Source organism: Salminus brasiliensis, chromosome 1 (assembly GCF_030463535.1).
Source record: "Salminus brasiliensis chromosome 1, fSalBra1.hap2, whole genome shotgun sequence".
Lineage (NCBI taxonomy): Eukaryota > Metazoa > Chordata > Actinopteri > Characiformes > Bryconidae > Salminus > Salminus brasiliensis.
The window spans coordinates 54,043,181-54,060,849 of NC_132878.1; the positions used below are offsets into that span (position 1 = coordinate 54,043,181).

The 17,669-nt window shown below is 41.8% G+C and overlaps 1 protein-coding gene across 1 annotated transcript in view; it reads left to right on the forward strand.

The window, feature by feature from the left end:
* The window catches only part of fryl (furry homolog, like), an 81,834-nt gene that overhangs the window by 26,562 nt on the left and 37,603 nt on the right, over nucleotides 1–17,669 (forward strand). The window contains exons 2-17 of the mRNA XM_072682677.1: nucleotides 341–555; nucleotides 1,285–1,338; nucleotides 3,708–3,847; nucleotides 4,054–4,150; nucleotides 4,336–4,415; nucleotides 5,862–5,942; nucleotides 7,747–7,915; nucleotides 8,448–8,540; nucleotides 9,977–10,075; nucleotides 10,293–10,394; nucleotides 13,379–13,423; nucleotides 14,465–14,568; nucleotides 14,796–14,904; nucleotides 15,028–15,114; nucleotides 15,677–15,848; nucleotides 16,989–17,121. Coding sequence (XP_072538778.1) covers nucleotides 341–555; nucleotides 1,285–1,338; nucleotides 3,708–3,847; nucleotides 4,054–4,150; nucleotides 4,336–4,415; nucleotides 5,862–5,942; nucleotides 7,747–7,915; nucleotides 8,448–8,540; nucleotides 9,977–10,075; nucleotides 10,293–10,394; nucleotides 13,379–13,423; nucleotides 14,465–14,568; nucleotides 14,796–14,904; nucleotides 15,028–15,114; nucleotides 15,677–15,848; nucleotides 16,989–17,121 — 1,780 coding nt within the window. The remainder of the gene's footprint in view (nucleotides 1–340; nucleotides 556–1,284; nucleotides 1,339–3,707; nucleotides 3,848–4,053; nucleotides 4,151–4,335; nucleotides 4,416–5,861; nucleotides 5,943–7,746; nucleotides 7,916–8,447; nucleotides 8,541–9,976; nucleotides 10,076–10,292; nucleotides 10,395–13,378; nucleotides 13,424–14,464; nucleotides 14,569–14,795; nucleotides 14,905–15,027; nucleotides 15,115–15,676; nucleotides 15,849–16,988; nucleotides 17,122–17,669) is intronic.

Below are 17,669 nucleotides of genomic sequence, written 5' to 3' on the forward strand. Positions count from 1 at the left end.
ATCCTGCAACGCTGAGCATCTGCCGATACCGCTAGCTCTCTCTTAACCCTTAGACCTCTAGGCCAATTATGCATGATTTTTGACAGTTTTACTTTATTTGCCTAGAAACAATTATAAGAGACAGTCACGCATGCCATGATATTTTATTGGAGGCTCTTGGCTGCTTACTTTTACCTATATGTAAAAATTAACGAATACCGATACTAAGTATGGCGCACCTCCGATCCAATACTTAGAGCACAGCACTACCAGATCCAGGATCAGCTCTTGACTCATCTGCAGAACAGCATTCATTAACAGAACAGTAACTGACCCCGTCTCTCATTCTTTCTCTGTGCAGCCTCTGTCCCGGTGAGCAGCAGCAGTGTGAATAGACGTCGTGCAGCCCCGTCAGCCCCGCTCAGCTGGGAGAAGCGCAGCGCCCAGGCCGCAGCCATGTCCAGCATCACCATCGACCCCGAGGCCAAACCTGGCGAGTTTGTCATCAAGAGCCTCTTCGCCGAGTTCGCCGTGCTCGCCGAGAAGAAGATTGAGGTGGTCATGGCCGAGCCTCTGGTCAGTACAACTCTAGATAATTGTGTGATTTTGGGGATGTGTGCTGTGGTTGAATCATGCTTAGATCTGCTGTAAAATGCTCGGCATGCATCTGTGTAAAATTGACCAACTAATCTGCTTAGTTGATCAGATTCACTTAAAATGAGAAGACCATATTGAATCATATCTTCACTGGACAGATATATGACCTCAGATCAGTATCATGATTCATTTTACCTCAATTTAAGTTGATGAACAATTATATAAGCTGCTTAGGTAGCTCAGATGGTTTGAGTTCTCCTTCATGTTGCTCCTATGTTGCAGACTGGACGGGGTAGAGTCAGGTGATTAATAGGGGTCGTTAAGGGGACAGTACATGAACACACAGCAGGAAAAGTGCATCTACATGAGCAGGATTACGTCCTTTAGAGGTTCCGAATGTCAGTTTTGGTTAATGTTTAATGAGTTACCCAGTTGTGCTGGGCGACAGCTAAAATCCTATTTCTATGTATATCCTAACTTCTACACTTCATGCATGTTTAGGCATTGGTATGTGCATTGGCATATTGGGATATTGAATATCGGCCCAAAATTCCCATATCTGTGCATCCCTGACTGTCACTGTGTATGTAGTAGCTCTTGGGAGTATTATCCCATGCCCTGTAGCAATGTATGGGTGTTCAGTCTGTTCGAACTTGAGTCTCACTTTTTCTCTCCCTCTCTCTCTCTCTCCCCATTTCCTCTCTCTAGGAGAAGCCTTTATCCAGATCTCTGCAGAGAGGGGAAGATTCACAGTTTGATCAGGTAAGGATATGCATATGTGTGCGTTTGCAAAGGGCTATGAATTAAAGCTCTCTCGCTCACTCTCACTCTTTCACACTACAGTGTGTCTGTGTGTATGTAGTATATCTGCAGAGGGTCTGTGTAGTTGAGCTGCAGTTTAAACTGTGTGTGCTTTCATGTCGTCAGTAGCTGATAGAGAGAGAGAGCGAGCGTCCAAGCAGTTATTTGCATAGAGGAAACCACATTGATGTGTGTGTTGTGTTAAAGTCTGTAGTCATCGACTATGAGATTTGGTATCTAGAGGGACTGTGTGTGCTTGGGGGATGAGGGAGGGGTGGGGTGGAGTGGGGGTGTGCTGGAATCGCTGTGTCATCCTCAGCAGTATATCAGCGCAGGGTGTTGGAGTGTGTCGGCCCGGCGCGAGTAGGGCAGAGAGAGCAGTTACATAACTCTCCTCAGCAGCATTCATCACTCTGCCACACACTCGCACGCACTCATACACTCAGTCACACTCTACACATACTCTCTCTCTCTCTCTCTCTCCATACATATATATATATATATATATATATATATATATATATATATATATATATATATATATATATATATATATATATATATATATTTATTGATATGCATACATTCACACACTCCACTGTCCCGTAGCTGCCACCTCATCACACATACTGATGCAAATATGAACACCTATAAATGCCCCTGTATCTGAATGCATCTGGAATATGAAAAACATGCTGTAACAACACCAGCTGGCTTTTACATTGTCTACTCATTAGGGGTGCACGGGTCATCCACACTCACCCGTTTCGTACTTACTGGGATCAGTACTGACACTCGGATCTCGGAATCTGTGTTAATAGAGGGAGAGTTGTGATAATACCTTCTATAATCTGCATATGGAGTCATTTATATGCAAGAATTTGTCTGTTGTGGCTGAAGTACTCTGTGATCAGCCTGTGAATAGTGTGCGTGCAGATGAATCCAACACTACCAGCGGCTGTGTTTGTGGGAGTGTTTGTGTTGGGTGCTGGGTTACTGCGGAGATCTACATTCCCAATGGGGCAAGTCAGTAGCTCCTGCACTTAACTGCTCACTGTGACACTCCCCTATCACCAGAGTTATCATCTGTCTCATGCTTGGGCTCTGTCTCTCTTGCATGCTGGCTCTGTCTCTCTTACATGCTGTCTCTGGCTCGGTCTCTCGCTTTCTCTTGCAATCTGTGCCTCACACTCTGTCTCCCCTTGATCTGTGTCTCTCGCCCTCTGTCTTGCTTGCATGCTTGTCCTGTGTCTCTCGCCCGCTTGTCCTGTGTCTCTCGCTTTCTCTTGCAATCTGTGCCTCAAACTCTGTCTCCCCTTGCCCTGTCTCTCTCGCCCGCTTGCCCTGTCTCTCTCGCCCGCTTGCCCTGTCTCTCGCTTTTTCTTGCCCTATGTGCCTCACACACTGTTTCCTCTTGCTCTGTCTCTCACCCTCTTGCAGTCTGTGCTTCACACACTCTCCCCCTTGATCTGTGTCTCTTGCCCTCTGTCTCGCTTGCATGCTTGCCCTGTCTCTCTCGCCCACTTGCTCGGTGTCTCTCGCTTTCTCTTGGCCTATGTGCCTCACACACTGTTTCCCCTTGCTCTGTCTCTCTTGCCCTGTGTCTCTCGCCCGCTTGTCCTGTGTCTCTAGCTTTCTCTTGCCCTATGTGCCTCACACACTGTCTCCCCTTGCCCTGTCACTGTCTCCCCTTGCCCTGTCTCTCTCGCCCGCTTGCCCTGTCTCTCTCGCCCTCTTGCCCTGTCTCTCTCGCCCTCTTGCCCTGTCTCTCGCTTTCTCTTGCCCTATGTGCCTCACACACTGTTTCCCCTTGCTCTGTCTCTTGCCCTCTTTCCCTGTCTCTCTTGCCCGCTTGCCCTGTCTCTTTGCCCGCTTGCTCTGTCTCTCGCTTTCTCTTGCCCTATGTACCTCACACTCCGTCTCCCCTTGATCTCGGGGTCTCTTGCCCTCTGTGTCTCTCGCTTTTGCTCTGTCTCTCTTGCACGCTTCCTCTGTGTCTCTCACGCTCTCTTGGAATCTGTGCCTCACATTCTGTCTCCTGCGCTCTGTCTCTCTCTCTCTCTAGCACTCTGTAGCAAAGCTTCTTGGCTGCTATAGTTGACCCCAGTATGTTAGATGTCTTGTGTATGCTTGTGTATTTGTTAGAGCTGAGGATCTTCATGTATGGTAACATGTGAAAACACTCTTTGGGCTGGCTTTGTTTTGTACTAGGGTCTTTTGAGTCAATGTAGGACTCCCAGTTTAAATATATAATTGTGTGTGTGTGTGTGTGTGTGTGTGTGTGTGTGTGTGTGTGTGTGTGTGTGTGTGTGTGTGTGTGTGTGTTGTAGTTACTAAGCTCTATGAGCTCGATAGCAGAACACTGTTTGCCCTCGCTGTTGCGGACACTGTTTGACTGGTACCGGAGACAGAGCGGCACTGAGGACGAGTCCTACGGGTACCGACCCAGATCCAGCACCAAGTCCAAAGGGTGAGTGCGTCCACGTAGAGACACACAAAGTCTCTTTATCTTAAAATGTTATGTCTTGCTTTCTATTTATCTCTCTCATGCTTTCTTTTGCTCTGTCTTTTTTAAACTAAATTAGCTAAACGAAATTTGTCATAATGTCACTGTTTTAAAATACGGTAAATAATTTACTGCCTAGTTTCGACTAATTGTACTTATTTCCCATCCAGGGATGAACAGCATCGGGATAAAGACTACCTACTGGAGAGGAGGGACTTAGCCATAGACTTCATTTTTTGTTTAGTTTCAGTAGAAGTTTTAAAACAGGTGCGTATGATGTGTACACGTGTATTCTAAGAAACCTTGTATTTTCAAAATGGTACCAGCAGACAGAAAACACCACATCAACTTTTTTTAAATGTAAGATAATGCAACAGCTTGGGTTTCTGTGACTGATGGTTGAGCTTTTATTTGTTTTTGTTGTGTTTTTTTGTTTTTTTTCCTCCATCTAGATTCCTCTTCATCCTGTGCCAGATGCATTAGTCCATGAGGTCCTTAACCTGGCATTTAAGCACTTTAAACACAAAGAGGGGTAAGTGGGATCACAGACATGCACACCACACACATCTGTGACCCCTTTGCATTTACGTGCTGGTATATTTTCCAGTTAGATGTACTGTACTGAGTAGTACAGACTACATATGAAGTAACTACATCCCATAAGGTTCATTGCCCATCATGTCCAAGGACTGCTTACTTAAACAGGAAGAAGGTGAGCTTTAAGTGGCATAAAAGGTGACCAGCCATCGACCGTTATTTTCTTAAGACGTTTAGCAGCAGGCGATTGCTAAAATACACATGGAACAATTCTGGTTGACTAAAGGGTTCACTGACCGCCAATCTCTTGCTGCAAACGTACAGGTGCATGTCAAAGTTTAGGATCTATGTTGGTCATTAACGTTTTTTCGGGTGTTGGATGCAAGAAAAATGGTCTGGCATGAAGACCTGAATGATAAATAAAATACAACAAGGTGGTGGATGTTCAAGGCTCATCAGTGTGTGAGGGAAAACAAAGGCTATACTGTCTGGGCAACTGTGGTGCAGTTTTTCGTGATCGCTGCGGAAGGAATCCCTCACAACACACAGAGCATCACATCCTGCTGTACTGCTGCAGACCAGCCAGAGTGCCAATTCTAACTCCTGTCTACCCTCAAAAAAGTGCCTACAATGGATACACAAGCATGTGCACTGGGCCTCAGAGACCTGGTAGAAGGTCACCTGGGCTGATCAGTCCTTTTCTCTTTTACGCTTCTCTTTTATTCATGTCAGCTCCTAAGCAGATCCACCTGACAACTGACAGGGTTTAAGGGACCTGTCTTGGTGCCCATATGACTGTGACTATCAGCAGATTAGGTGTTTTATTAGTGTCAAGATAAAGCAAGCTGTTATTTGTAGTTATCACTAGGGATGCACCGATCCTACTTTTTCTGTTCCAGTACCAATACCGATAAATAAACTTTGCGTGTTAGCCAATACCCAATAACTATCTGATACTACTGTTGAATTAATATACCAGATACTCACCATGTAGGAGAGACTTGAGGTATCAGGAAACACCCTTCTCAGTTCTCCTTATATGAAAGACCAGCTGAGGCAGTGACATTATCCCCTATCCCTCACTTTCGGCTGTCCTCAGGTTATCCTGATCACGAGTTATAAAGCCTAGAATACCGTCGATGCGGGAATGTGATTCAGCAAATGAATCCGATGCCTGATCCAGCTAATTTTGTCAGTATTGGGATCGATATCTGATCCTAGAATTGGATCGGTGCATCCCTAGTTATCACTAGTACCAGGTTTGGTAAGGGAGACCGGGGGAGTTGCTGATTGATTGATTGATTGATTTATTTATTTAAATTTTAATGCAAGATAACATTAGCTTAGCTACGTTTTACCCAGTACTGAAGATCTTAATCTTAATCACCTTGTATTGACATGTTTTGATTGATAAGAGTTTTTTTTTGGCTTGGTTTGACAGGTACTCTGGTCCCAACACTGGCAACGTGCACATCATTGCAGATCTGTACGCTGAGGTCATCGGAGTCCTCACCCAGTCCAAGTGAGTCAGGATTTCCGTCCCACTTCTCACGCGAACCTTTTTTATGCTTTCCTAGAAGAAACCCTGTCTTCTGTTGCTGTTTATGACCTCCCAGTCTGCATTTTATGCAAATGCTAACAGTAGTGGCTCCATTTATGCCTGAAGATGAGGAGAATTTACTGCTCATGCAGAGCAAACAAAACCGCCAGGCTTTACACTACCTTTCACACTGGTAAATCCATCGCACTGGTGGGCCGTTAGCGAAGCGCCGGGCCTTTAGTGATTTAGAGCAACTCCAGACACATTTACAGTTCCCATAATTCAGCCTGAATGCATACTCACGTTCCAGCACACAGATACACAGCCCAGCCTGTTCAAACCCTAATCTAATTTAACCTAGCGCTGTAATAGGCGTAGATAGAAACTGATTTACCAAACGAGTTCTCTCTCGCTGTCCGCTGAAAGTACTTCAGCATATGAGGGGTCCTGTATGTTATGTAATAATGGTAATGAGATTGCTTAAAGCGCCTGTTGTTTCTCGACAGGGTTTTATGTTTTATTGAATGATTCTAAGCTCCTTAAGGTCCTGAACTTGCTACTGAAACAGAGTATCAACTGAGACTAGATTTTTTTTTTTTCTTTAAACAAAAAAGGAAAAAGCTTTAAAACAAGCTGGTTTTAGGTGAAGCATAATTTTAAGTACCTTAAAAACTCAAAAGGAAGAAAGATGTAGCCAAACACACACACACGCACATCACTTATAGTAAAGATGTGTGAAATTAAACTAATTAAAAACAATAGAGCTGTAATTGCTATGTATGTACTATGTCTCTCTATCTAGCTACTACTTAGAGCTTGGCAATCTGATGATATTTTATTGTATTGTGATGCATTTTTTCATTATAATATTATTTTCAAAGCATATGGAGAATTACATATTGTGCTTAATAAACAGTGATCAGCTAATTTCATTGCTAATAGTGTAATTAGACTGGATTAATTAGATGAAGAGCAGCAGATGTTGAATATTAATTACTGTATTCAGTACGGGAGAGCGGGAGAGGATCTGAATAGTAGTTTATAAGAATATGTCGCTACTGATGTTTTAAGTCTGTGATTTACATTTATTGTGCTAAATATTGTGAATCACAAAAAAAAATGAATATGATTTTTTACCATATTATCTATCTATCTCTCTCTCTCTCTCTCTCTCTATATATATATATATATATATATATATATATATATATATATATAAAATTCATTTCTAGATATATACTATAAATATGTTTGTTTTTGTTTTTTTGTTTTTTTGCCTTCGATATATAGTCCATGCATTTCTGCTGATCTTGACCCCTCACCTATTCAGGGTGAAAGGTCTGTGCCACATTTCAGTGAACTACCAGTTATCACAGAAATATATGGTTCTTCAGATAATAATGACTTTATCTAGGTATGCACCAATATGGAATATCTAGGCCAGTAAATATACCAGCTAATAAATAGAAAGGTTTAACTCCCAAACTAATACATATATGTAGCTTTAGTGTTTAATGGGTTAAAACTTATAACACTGATCATTTGAATAATTAAGCATAACATTGACAGCTAAATTTAAAATATTTGATATTAAATGTTCATATTTTAGCACACTTATTTGGAACCATTCACATATGTGAAGGCAACACTGGGAGTCCTGCTCAAGGGTTCGATCGGTTTCAGTTGACCGGCCCCATGATGATTACATTTTCCTATTTTCTGCAAAACGTGTATAGCGACTGCCAATATATTGTATTCATAACTGTGTAATAATGCGTGTGTCCAGGTTCCAAGCAGTCCGTAAAAAGTTTAACACAGAGCTGAAGGAGCTGCGGCAGAAGGAGCAGAGTCCTCATGTGGTGCAGAGCATCATTAGCCTCATCATGGGCATGAAGTTCTTCAGAGTGAAAATGTATCCTGTGGAAGACTTTGAGGCTTCCTTCCAGTTCATGCAGGTTGGGACAAACACACATGTTTTTGTGTATGTTCAGTGTTCTCCAATTTGTAGACCATAACTAGATTCTCTGACGCTTTCTCAGTTTCTCAGTTAAACACAATCAATGAATTGGTTGCTTGTGTTATCAACAACATTGTTTGTCTGCAGTCTTTTAACCTGCACTCATAAAACTGTCTGAGTAAGTGTGTGCGTGCGTGCACTTGTGCTTGAGACACTGCCCACTCGGTGCCAAAAGCCCAGTGCAGAGTAATGCTTTTTCATTAAGGCTGATCCAGGCAGTAAAAATCCGCACTCAATATGTGCTGCATTTAACAAGCCCTGTAATTCTGAGCTTTTTATTGAGTCTGTTTTTACAGTGGGCTTTCTTTTGACACCTTTCCCTGTATGGGGGTGTGTGTGTGTGTGTGTGTGTGTGCATGATTATCTCTTGCTGTGGATGTTAGGTCGTGGAATGATATTACACGCTCCTCTATAAATTTTTAATTGAAATGTTGTTCATAATAAATGATATTTCCTTTTTGTTTGTGCAGGAATGTGCCCAGTACTTTCTGGAAGTGAAAGACAAGGATATAAAGCATGCGCTTGCTGGCCTATTTGTGGAGATCCTCATCCCTGTAGCTGCTGTAAGTTCAGACTTCAGAGCCTCTACGATGCATTACATGCATCAACACACCTGTTTACTTAAACGTGGTTCATCTGCCATTTAAAATGATGTACCTGGTCCTGTGTTCCACATGGAAATGTAGTTTGACTGCATACCATGCTGTTGACATAAACTGTTCAATATTGAGGGAGTCGCATTCCACAGTGGTACCACACAATTTTTGCTTATTAATGCCAGATGCAGATATGCAGCTTTATCTCAGTATTTCCACATCCTCACTTCTGAGTTCTATTGCTAGAATTGCTCAAGCAGCAGCTTAGCACTGAATATTTCATAACTGATGTCAGCCACAGTATAAACTAATAGCCTCTTTCTCATATACCCTTTTAAACAAGAAATTAATAATAAACAAGAAGAGGTTAAGTGGGAACACGATTAACCAGGGAACACAGATTCGGCCTCGTTAACCAATCGCTTTTAAGAAGGAGGGCTCATGTTATGTTACCGGGGAAGAAGTTCAGCTAATCTATCAGCTTCATGTTCACTTAGATGTTACATACCCCCTTTAGTCGGACTGATTGGCTAAACATTTTGCAACATAGCTGTGTTTATTAGCGAAAATTCGATTTTCTGCTCTAGTCAAATGCAGTTGGACTCCACAGCAATCAAGCCAAATTACCAAAAAAAACAGTTATCCATGTACTTCGATGTGTATCTAGGAAAGAATCACACGTTTAGAGGATGCAACCTCATATCTGACTGTCGAGTGAACGGTCTAAGGAATGTTTTTGACTTTTTGACGTTTTTCAGGCACATGTAGTAGACCGTTTCAGGTCTACGTCCAGGATTTGCTTGCTTTCCTTTTGATTCAAACTTCTTTCTTGCTAAATTTGCTTACAAATTGAACTACGATGGGCTTGTTTTTTCCCACCACCTGTTTTTAGAGTATTACTTTACCAAACGGTGAGCTCCCACGCGATTCAGTGCCTAGATTCCAGTTTTCTGTGAATTTCAGTGTGAGTTTCTCTTCTCTTCAGCTTTCAACAGTCTGTAAAAGGAGAGCTCTGAATCCTTGCTGAATCTGTTGGTACAGTCAGTCCCACAACAGCGCTTTCTTGTTTTGTGTTTTATAGAGTCATTCACACTGAACACTACCACAGCTACTCAATCTGCCTGTTTGCAGTTGGTCACTCTCGCCACCTGTGACGTCACAGGCATACCCTCTATTAAAAGATCTTTTGGCCAAGCTAACACTGGAGCGTTACCTCTATATTTTTCTTTTACCTGTACCAGGTTTTGGGTGTGACAGCACTGTGTGATGCTTATTAGGGGAATTACAGCCTGTCCTAAAGTTCAGTAGTGATCTGACCTGATCCTGATAGCGAAAATTTTTGTTGAAAATTACACTCTTTGCATGCGTGTGTGTGTGTGTGTGTGTTTGTGTACATGTTATAGGCGGTGAAGAATGAAGTGAATGTGCCCTGCCTGAAGAACTTTGTGGAGATGCTCTACCAGACTACATTTGACCTCAGCTCCAGAAAGAAGCACTCACTGGTAAAGCCCTCACTGCGTTTTTCTCTTTTGCACTCACTTCCTCAGAGGAACATCTCACTACTCATGTCAGTTCTTCTCTCCTACTCTACTGTTAGATATGGCTTTCCATTTGATTCCTGTTCTTGTTCAGTTACAAGACAATGATCAAAGTAAAACTTCTTCTTTTTGTTATTTGTATTGACTCAATTCTCCATTTTCTGTCTCTCTTTCTCCCCAGGCACTGTATCCTCTGGTCACATGTTTGCTGTGTGTCAGCCAGAAGCAGTTCTTCCTCAATAACTGGCACATCTTTCTTCAGAACTGCCTTTCGCACCTAAAGGTACAGCATAGCCAGTCAGCTCACAGTAGAATCACTGTCTCAGCTAGTTTGCCCACAGTGACATTCACACCTCAGCCCATTATAATGCATAACTGTATAGCCTGCAGAGCACAGTGGAAAAATGTTTTGTCTGTCTGCCCTATGGATACTGGGGTATATGACTGGCTTCTGCATGCAGATAAAAATGGAAACGAAATTGCTTGGCCTGTGTCCTGAAATCTGACCTTGGCGGAGTAGAATAGCTTGTTCGAATGTACAATAAAAGTTCAATCTCGGAGACCTGGAGTAAACTCTGTATTGCACTAAAATTGTTCATTTAATGGGTGCAGGTAAGCGTCTAATGGTGTAGGTTTTAAAAGATTGGAGAGTCATAACACTGCGTTAAATATATGTTCTTTATTATACGACTGATTCAGCAGAAAGAAATGTATAGCTTAATATTGTAATACTTTCCCAGTGATTTAATAATCCCAGCAATGTTACACAGTATTGCACTTAAAATTTAATAAACCCCAGTGATGGAAAAAGGTTTAAAATGATTAACCGGAAAAGGTAATAAATTCGCTCATAATGTAGTAAGGTATTACTGTTAAAATCTAATAATGTAATACAGGATTTTTTTTATTACATTTGACCAAGAGAAGTGTGCAATTCTGTTACATTTCTGGGTGTTATTGGCAAATTATTGCAATTTTAAGTTCTACATGGAGAGCTCTGTAACCTGTTATTCTGTGGCTCTCCGTAATTGGATTTTTTTGGACTGTTGGAGACCAGTATGGTAATGAAAGTAATCTAATAACATTGTGAGGCCCAAGCTTAAAAGACAGTAGGCTTATCCACACTTCAGAATTTTAGAACATCATCACCGTTCTCTCCTTTAAGTAACAGCACATTAGTCGTCTTTTGCATTCGTTCGTTCATGCATGTACGTGTTGAGTGTGAAGTATATTGAGCTTTTGGGGTTACAACATGAGTCCTCATTTTTGGTTATGGAGGGCCAGAATCCAGCACAGTTTCATGATTTCTCTGCTCAAAAGCACCTACTAGGCGTGTTGATGATAAACAGAATAGAAATGCCATGAAGCTCTGCTGGACACTCGCCCTCCAGGACTTAACAACACCTCAACAGAATATAGTATTAGTACATACCATGTCAATAATGTGATGAGAAGACTGCTTTTCGGGGCTATCTTGGTGCGATACAGCGTAAAAGCCAGAGTTTGTCTTACAGCGATGCTACAGATGTATTTGTGTAACTGTGTTATGACTTTCTGCATCATGTATCAGTCACTGTAATGGTATGTGTATGCATGTGTGGAGGTGTGTCGAAACAATTGGAGTCTTCCCTATGACTCCAGGCTGATTAATGACTGAACTGCTTAAAAGATATTTCATTTCCTGCAAGGGGTCGATTTGAAGTTGATCGTGTGAGTTACTGTGCTTGTGATTGCGTTCACTGCCGTTACACTGCAATTTGATTTTTGATGATTCCTGGTGGTAATTCGGTGCAATGAGCCAGTGATCCAAGCTTCTCCACCCCCTTGCTTTGCCACTCTGAGGCCTGTTTGAATCTGATTCAAACTGGTTCATTCAGATCCATGCTGCGTCTTGGTGGATGAAATCAATGTATTAATTGAGGGGTTAAGGTAGAGTTGGCATTAGTGGTTGGTAATGGTGTAGCTCAGTGGCTTAAGGGATTTGTAGTCCCAGTTCGGGATAATTCCTCTCCTAATTGATCCAAGGTCTCCTTCTTACCCTGCTTTCACACGTCACCTCTCCCCACCATGTCCTTTACAAAATACTAACCCTGCTTCTAGTCCTGTTCTTTCTTCACACACACACACACACACACACACACACACACACACACACACACACACACACACACACACACACACACACACAGTCTTTCTCCCTGACTCTGCTCCTCTTTGGGTAATCTGAGTATAGTGTTCTCCTAAGCTAATGTCTATCTAATGCATCTGGAAGCGTGTGTGTGTATGTTTATGTACATATATAATTTTATTTCCTTTTGTTCTTTTTCTTTTTACCTATTTTCCATAAATTTAGTAAACAAAAAGAACAATCATTTAAGTGAAAAGGAAAGTAATGGAAGAAGCTCATCCTTATTGACATCTGTCAAATGCCTTTTATGTGTAGACCTAGATACCAAGCGACTCTGCTGTTCTGCCGCCCAGAGGAAGTTTATTCCGCCACCTACGTGCCAGCACATCTTAAAGGATGGCGGGTCAAGCCAAGCCGTGCTTGAAACTGGAAGGGCTCTTGGTACAGATGGGCTTTTGACCTTTACTATCAAATACAGAGAGGCTGGTCCATTCTTGGCTTTGTAGGCCAGTGTCTGGTTTGGATTCAGGAAGCCAGTGACTGAAACGCAGCAGAGGAGTTGCATTGTATGGTTTAGCCACTCTGTTGTTTAAAAGTGTGCCTTATACGGAGTGCCCAGAACAGTTAGTTTGAAGTTGAACCTCGAGTATTCACAGTCATGTCCACTGCTAATTAACAGCACGTTCTCAGTGATTTTTAATTTCCCACGTACAAGAACGTTTGTTCTAAATGGAGTTCAGACCTACAGTACAGATGCAGCAGACAGACATTAGACTGAAAAGGATCCCTTTAACAGCAGCGGCTCTTACAGCTCATATGTGGACCACTAACATATATCTTGGGTCTCTTGTGGTCTGTCACTTCCTAGTATGGAATATAAAAAGACTTCTGACTAACTACACACACATCTCTCACGCACAGCTTTGCATGTCACTAGCAGGCTATCAGGTGTGTGTGTTTGTTTGTATGGGTTCTCACATGTTCTTTTAAGTTCTAGTTCTTGTCTCTTTTGTTTAACATGCATGTTTTCCTCCGCTCCCCATCACACTCCCTGTCTTTGTCTTCTTTTTTTTTTTTTTGTTCTTTTTTTTTTCTTCTTTTTTGTCTCTGTGTTTCTTTCACACATTCACCTGCTCCAGATGCCGTCAAACAACAGCATCCGTAAGCAGATTGAGACCCTCCAGGTGAGTTGCTGAGCTGACCGTCTGGGGTCCTGGCCTTGACTCTTGAAGGGATCATCTGATTGCCCTTAATCGTCTTCCTGGGCTTGTTTGACTGTTGCCTTTCTTCATGGATCAGCGCTCTAAGCCCGTACATTAGAGTGGACTACACATTAAGTCCTTTGAGTGTCTTCCCACAGATGCTGTAAATGAGCCATACATTATTGTTCATTTAGGCACGGCTCAGCTAAGTTGAGCTTTACAATAAGGGCACAGCCAGAAACCTGGGCCTTGCTCTGACTTGTGCTCTCTTTGTATAGCTTAGCTTAGCTTAGTTGTGGTTTGGTGTCTGTGTGCTGAGTGTTATGTATAGGCAATTTAAGCTGGGCAGATTCCCCTACTGACACACATGCACACAGCCGCTGTGTTTACACTCTGACATCTTTTGCCTGTTGGAGAGAGAGACTTATTTATTTGTTGGTCTGTTGGGCCAGACCTCATCATCAGTTGTGCTGACACATTGCCCCCTGTGGATAGTGTACGTCATTACAACTGTGCTGCTGAGAGCTCTTTGGTGCAGTGAAGGTCCTTTGCCGAAGACTTTGGTGAAGTGGTGTGTGTGTGCGCGTGTGTTTTTTTGACTCTAGTAGAATCTAGAAGCAAATACAGCTGCTTAGTCAGTGGCTGTGTTGTGCACAAGTGAAATGTGTTAATCATGGGCTCATTAGCTGAGGTTTTTATGATTCTCCTTCTCCAGTTCTCCAAGATGATTAATGAATCGTCTTCCTATGGGTCGATGCAGTTAGTGCTGAAACCATCAGCCGTATTGGCTCATAAAGCAATGTTTGTGAATCATAATCCTCGTTGGCTCTCTTCTGAATCAGTGAATGTGTGAGCTACGTTGATCGCTACTGAAAATTCTGAATCAGCAACTCTGTCTTGCATGAACTGAACATCTTAATTGATTCCTCTGATTCTGGTTGGTTCTAAATGAATCACTCATGTTTCATGCTGTGGGATAGTCGCATGGCTGATCGCTGATTGTTCATCTTCTTTTCCCTTCAGAACAAAGATCCTAAAATGTCTCGTGTAGCACTGGAGTCACTCTACAGGCTGTTGTGGGTCTATATCATCAGAATAAAGTGTGAGAGCAACACCACCACACAGAGGTAAGGCTCACGCTTCCAACAAAGATGCATAGAGTCGCTCAAAGAAATGATAACACAGTGCTGGTCTTGTGTATACTAAACATAATGCACAAGGCTGCACATCACGTGGATGCATAGCCATGCAAGTGCTAAATAGAGTTAATAATAGAAGCAGCATTGTCTTCTGAGTGGATGCTGTGTATATGTTTTATCGTTTACCAAGCTGTCCCCTTTGTTTCCTCTCCTAGTCGTCTCCTCAGTATTGTTTCAGCACTTTTCCCCAAGGGCTCGCGCAGTGTTGTGCCCAGGGACACACCACTCAACATCTTCGTCAAGATCATTCAGTTTATCGCTCAGGTAAAGCCAGCATTTGATTTTGAGGCCATGTGATGGGCTTGTCATGTTGAGAAAGCACATTAGTTGGACTTTTGGAGCTTGTTTGGGATTTCTGAAGGGGGTGTTCTTCTTCTTATTGTGCAGGAAAGGCTAGACTTTGCCATGAAAGAAATCATCTACGACCTGCTGTGTGTGGGCAAGTCTCACAAGACCTTCACCATCAACCCAGAGGTATGAGGACACGTACATACACACGCTACCTAACTGATAACCTCACGCCAGCCGGCGTTGTGTAATATTTTACCATTTATACTTCAGTAGTTTATATATTTAAAGCAGCATTGTGAGAGTTGTTTTTTTGTGCACCTGGGCTCCCCCTGCAGTTGTGGAGTGTGATTTCCTTTGACACCACTGCTGTAAATACAAAGCGTTCTCTAAAACCGTTTTGTGGACCGTTACAAACGTGCATTTGTTGACAAGCTAGGAAATACCGAATCGGTATCTGAAGTAAAAAGCATGTCAGCTGTTAAGGTACAGTGAAATTACAGAAATGTACACGTGTGACACACAAGTTTCATAGTGCAGTTAGCAGCGTTCCGCACCAAGAGTAGCAGTGACCGAGATGCCATTCTCCCTCTGACAAATCAGTGGAGCATTGACATGATTCTGAGGCTATTTTCGGCCAATCAAAATATATCAGTTGGTCTTAACCTTCATATGCTTTCCTTTTGATCTCACATTTCTTTTTTCTTTGTCCCTTTCTCTCTCTCTTTCTCGCTCTTTTGTCTCTCAGAGAATGAATATTGGTTTGCGGGCGTTCCTGGTGATAGCAGACAGTCTTCAGCAGAAGGATGGCGAACCACCTATGCCAACCACTGGAGTCATCTTGCCCTCCGGCAATACCTTACGGGTCAAAAAGATCTTCCTCAACACCACCCTTACAGACGAGGAGGCCAAGGTCATTGGTAGGTGATTCTTTAATTGCTAGTCCAAATATGTTCATAAAGGTTGCTTCAGTCAGGCTATGGTAGTGTACTTCAGTAGCCCTACAATCAACTGAACTGAAAAGTAGACTGGATGTAAATGTGATTTGCAGTCACTAAATTAGTTCTGCAGTCAAAACCTGTGTGACTTAGAGCGTTGTCCTGAAGTTTCCGTGAGCTACTCAGAACATTTCTTTTATTATTATTATTATTATTATTATTATTATTATTATTATTCTGAATTGGTGTTCGATAGTAGATGATATAAGTTAGCAACTGAAATAACATTCAGAGGTTTTGTGGAAGGCATCTTCCTTCCTTCCTCCTCCTTTTTTTTTTTTTTTTTTTTTTTTTTTTTTAAAGGTAGCGTCATACAGGCATTTAGAAAAATATTCACCACTGCAGAGAACAAGACTGTCAAGCCACAAAAATAATGTGAACAGTAATTAAACAATTACAGCTTTCGGGAATATGGGTTGCTCACTTTCTCACACAATTTTAAAATGCTGTCATTTCTATTGTGTCAGAATTTCAGGATGAATAGAAATGTTCCAAAATGACTGGAGAGTAAAATCTTTTTACATACATTTTTCCCCCCCTGCAGTTGCAGTTTTGGAGTTATGACGTTTTTCGTTCAGACCGAGTCCTTCGATAGGCCGCCCAGGATTCGGTTTCGGATTTCTTAAACATTTGTGGAGGCTTTGTGTTTTTTTTTTTTTTTTTTTTGGTTTTTTTTCAGCATGAGAATTTTTTTCTAGACTGCATTGTGATGAATTTAGAGTGAGCCATTTTTATCTACTGCTTTGTGTTAGTTGGCTTCTACTACGGCTAGACTGAACATAAATATTTCTGCAGGCAGTGAGCTTTGTTTTACATGGGTGGAATTGTTTTGGGTTGTTTTGTCTGCATTTCTGCCACCAAACGTCTTTCTATATTTGTATCTTCCCTTTGTTTTTTTTTCATATTTGAAGACAGGAATATTTTTGTAGCTCACTGTATGCCGTCTGACTGCTTGATGGCATTGCTTCACTTTCTTTTTGTTTTGGAGACCGAAGACATTTCTCTCTATATCTGCTTTAAGTGACTCTATCTGTCTGTGTGTGTCTGTGTGTGTCTGTGTAGGAATGTCTCTGTACTACCCTCAGGTGAGGAAGGCTCTGGATAACATCCTCAGGCACCTGGACAAAGAAGTGGGCCGCTCCATGAGCATGACCAATGTGCAGATGTCCAATAAAGAGCCAGAGGACATGATCACGTGAGTGTTTACTCTGGCTAAGGAAGTCTGCTGTCAGCCTAAATGAATTTTAGATGCTGTGTATTTGGAATCTGTTTTATGCTTTATTTATTCATGTTTAGCTTGTTTAAAGGCCTTACACTGAAGTTTAGTAGCTTTTTACATAGAGACATGTACCTGAATGTGAATGTTTTTTTTTGTTTAGATTAGGCTTCCCTATTTGCATATCAGTTGTGTGTAAATGCTGTTCTGTCAAGCTTTTTAAATCCTATTTGGAAAAAGATATATATAAAAAAAAAGTACAACCTTAAAAAAACTATTTGATATCAGTACTTGATATTGGCAGATGATTTGAAAATCTAGCATCAGAAAGGAAAAGTAATATTAGTGGATCCGTAAGTAATATTGAACAGTTTAAAGTTGATGGTTGGTCATATCAGTAATGTGAAGCACTTTTTAACTACCGTAGCTGACCTCTGTGTCCTTTTCAACCATATTAACGTGGTCTTGAACAATAATTGGGGTCCATTTAGGACTGGGCAATATGATAAAATATTATATCATTTTGT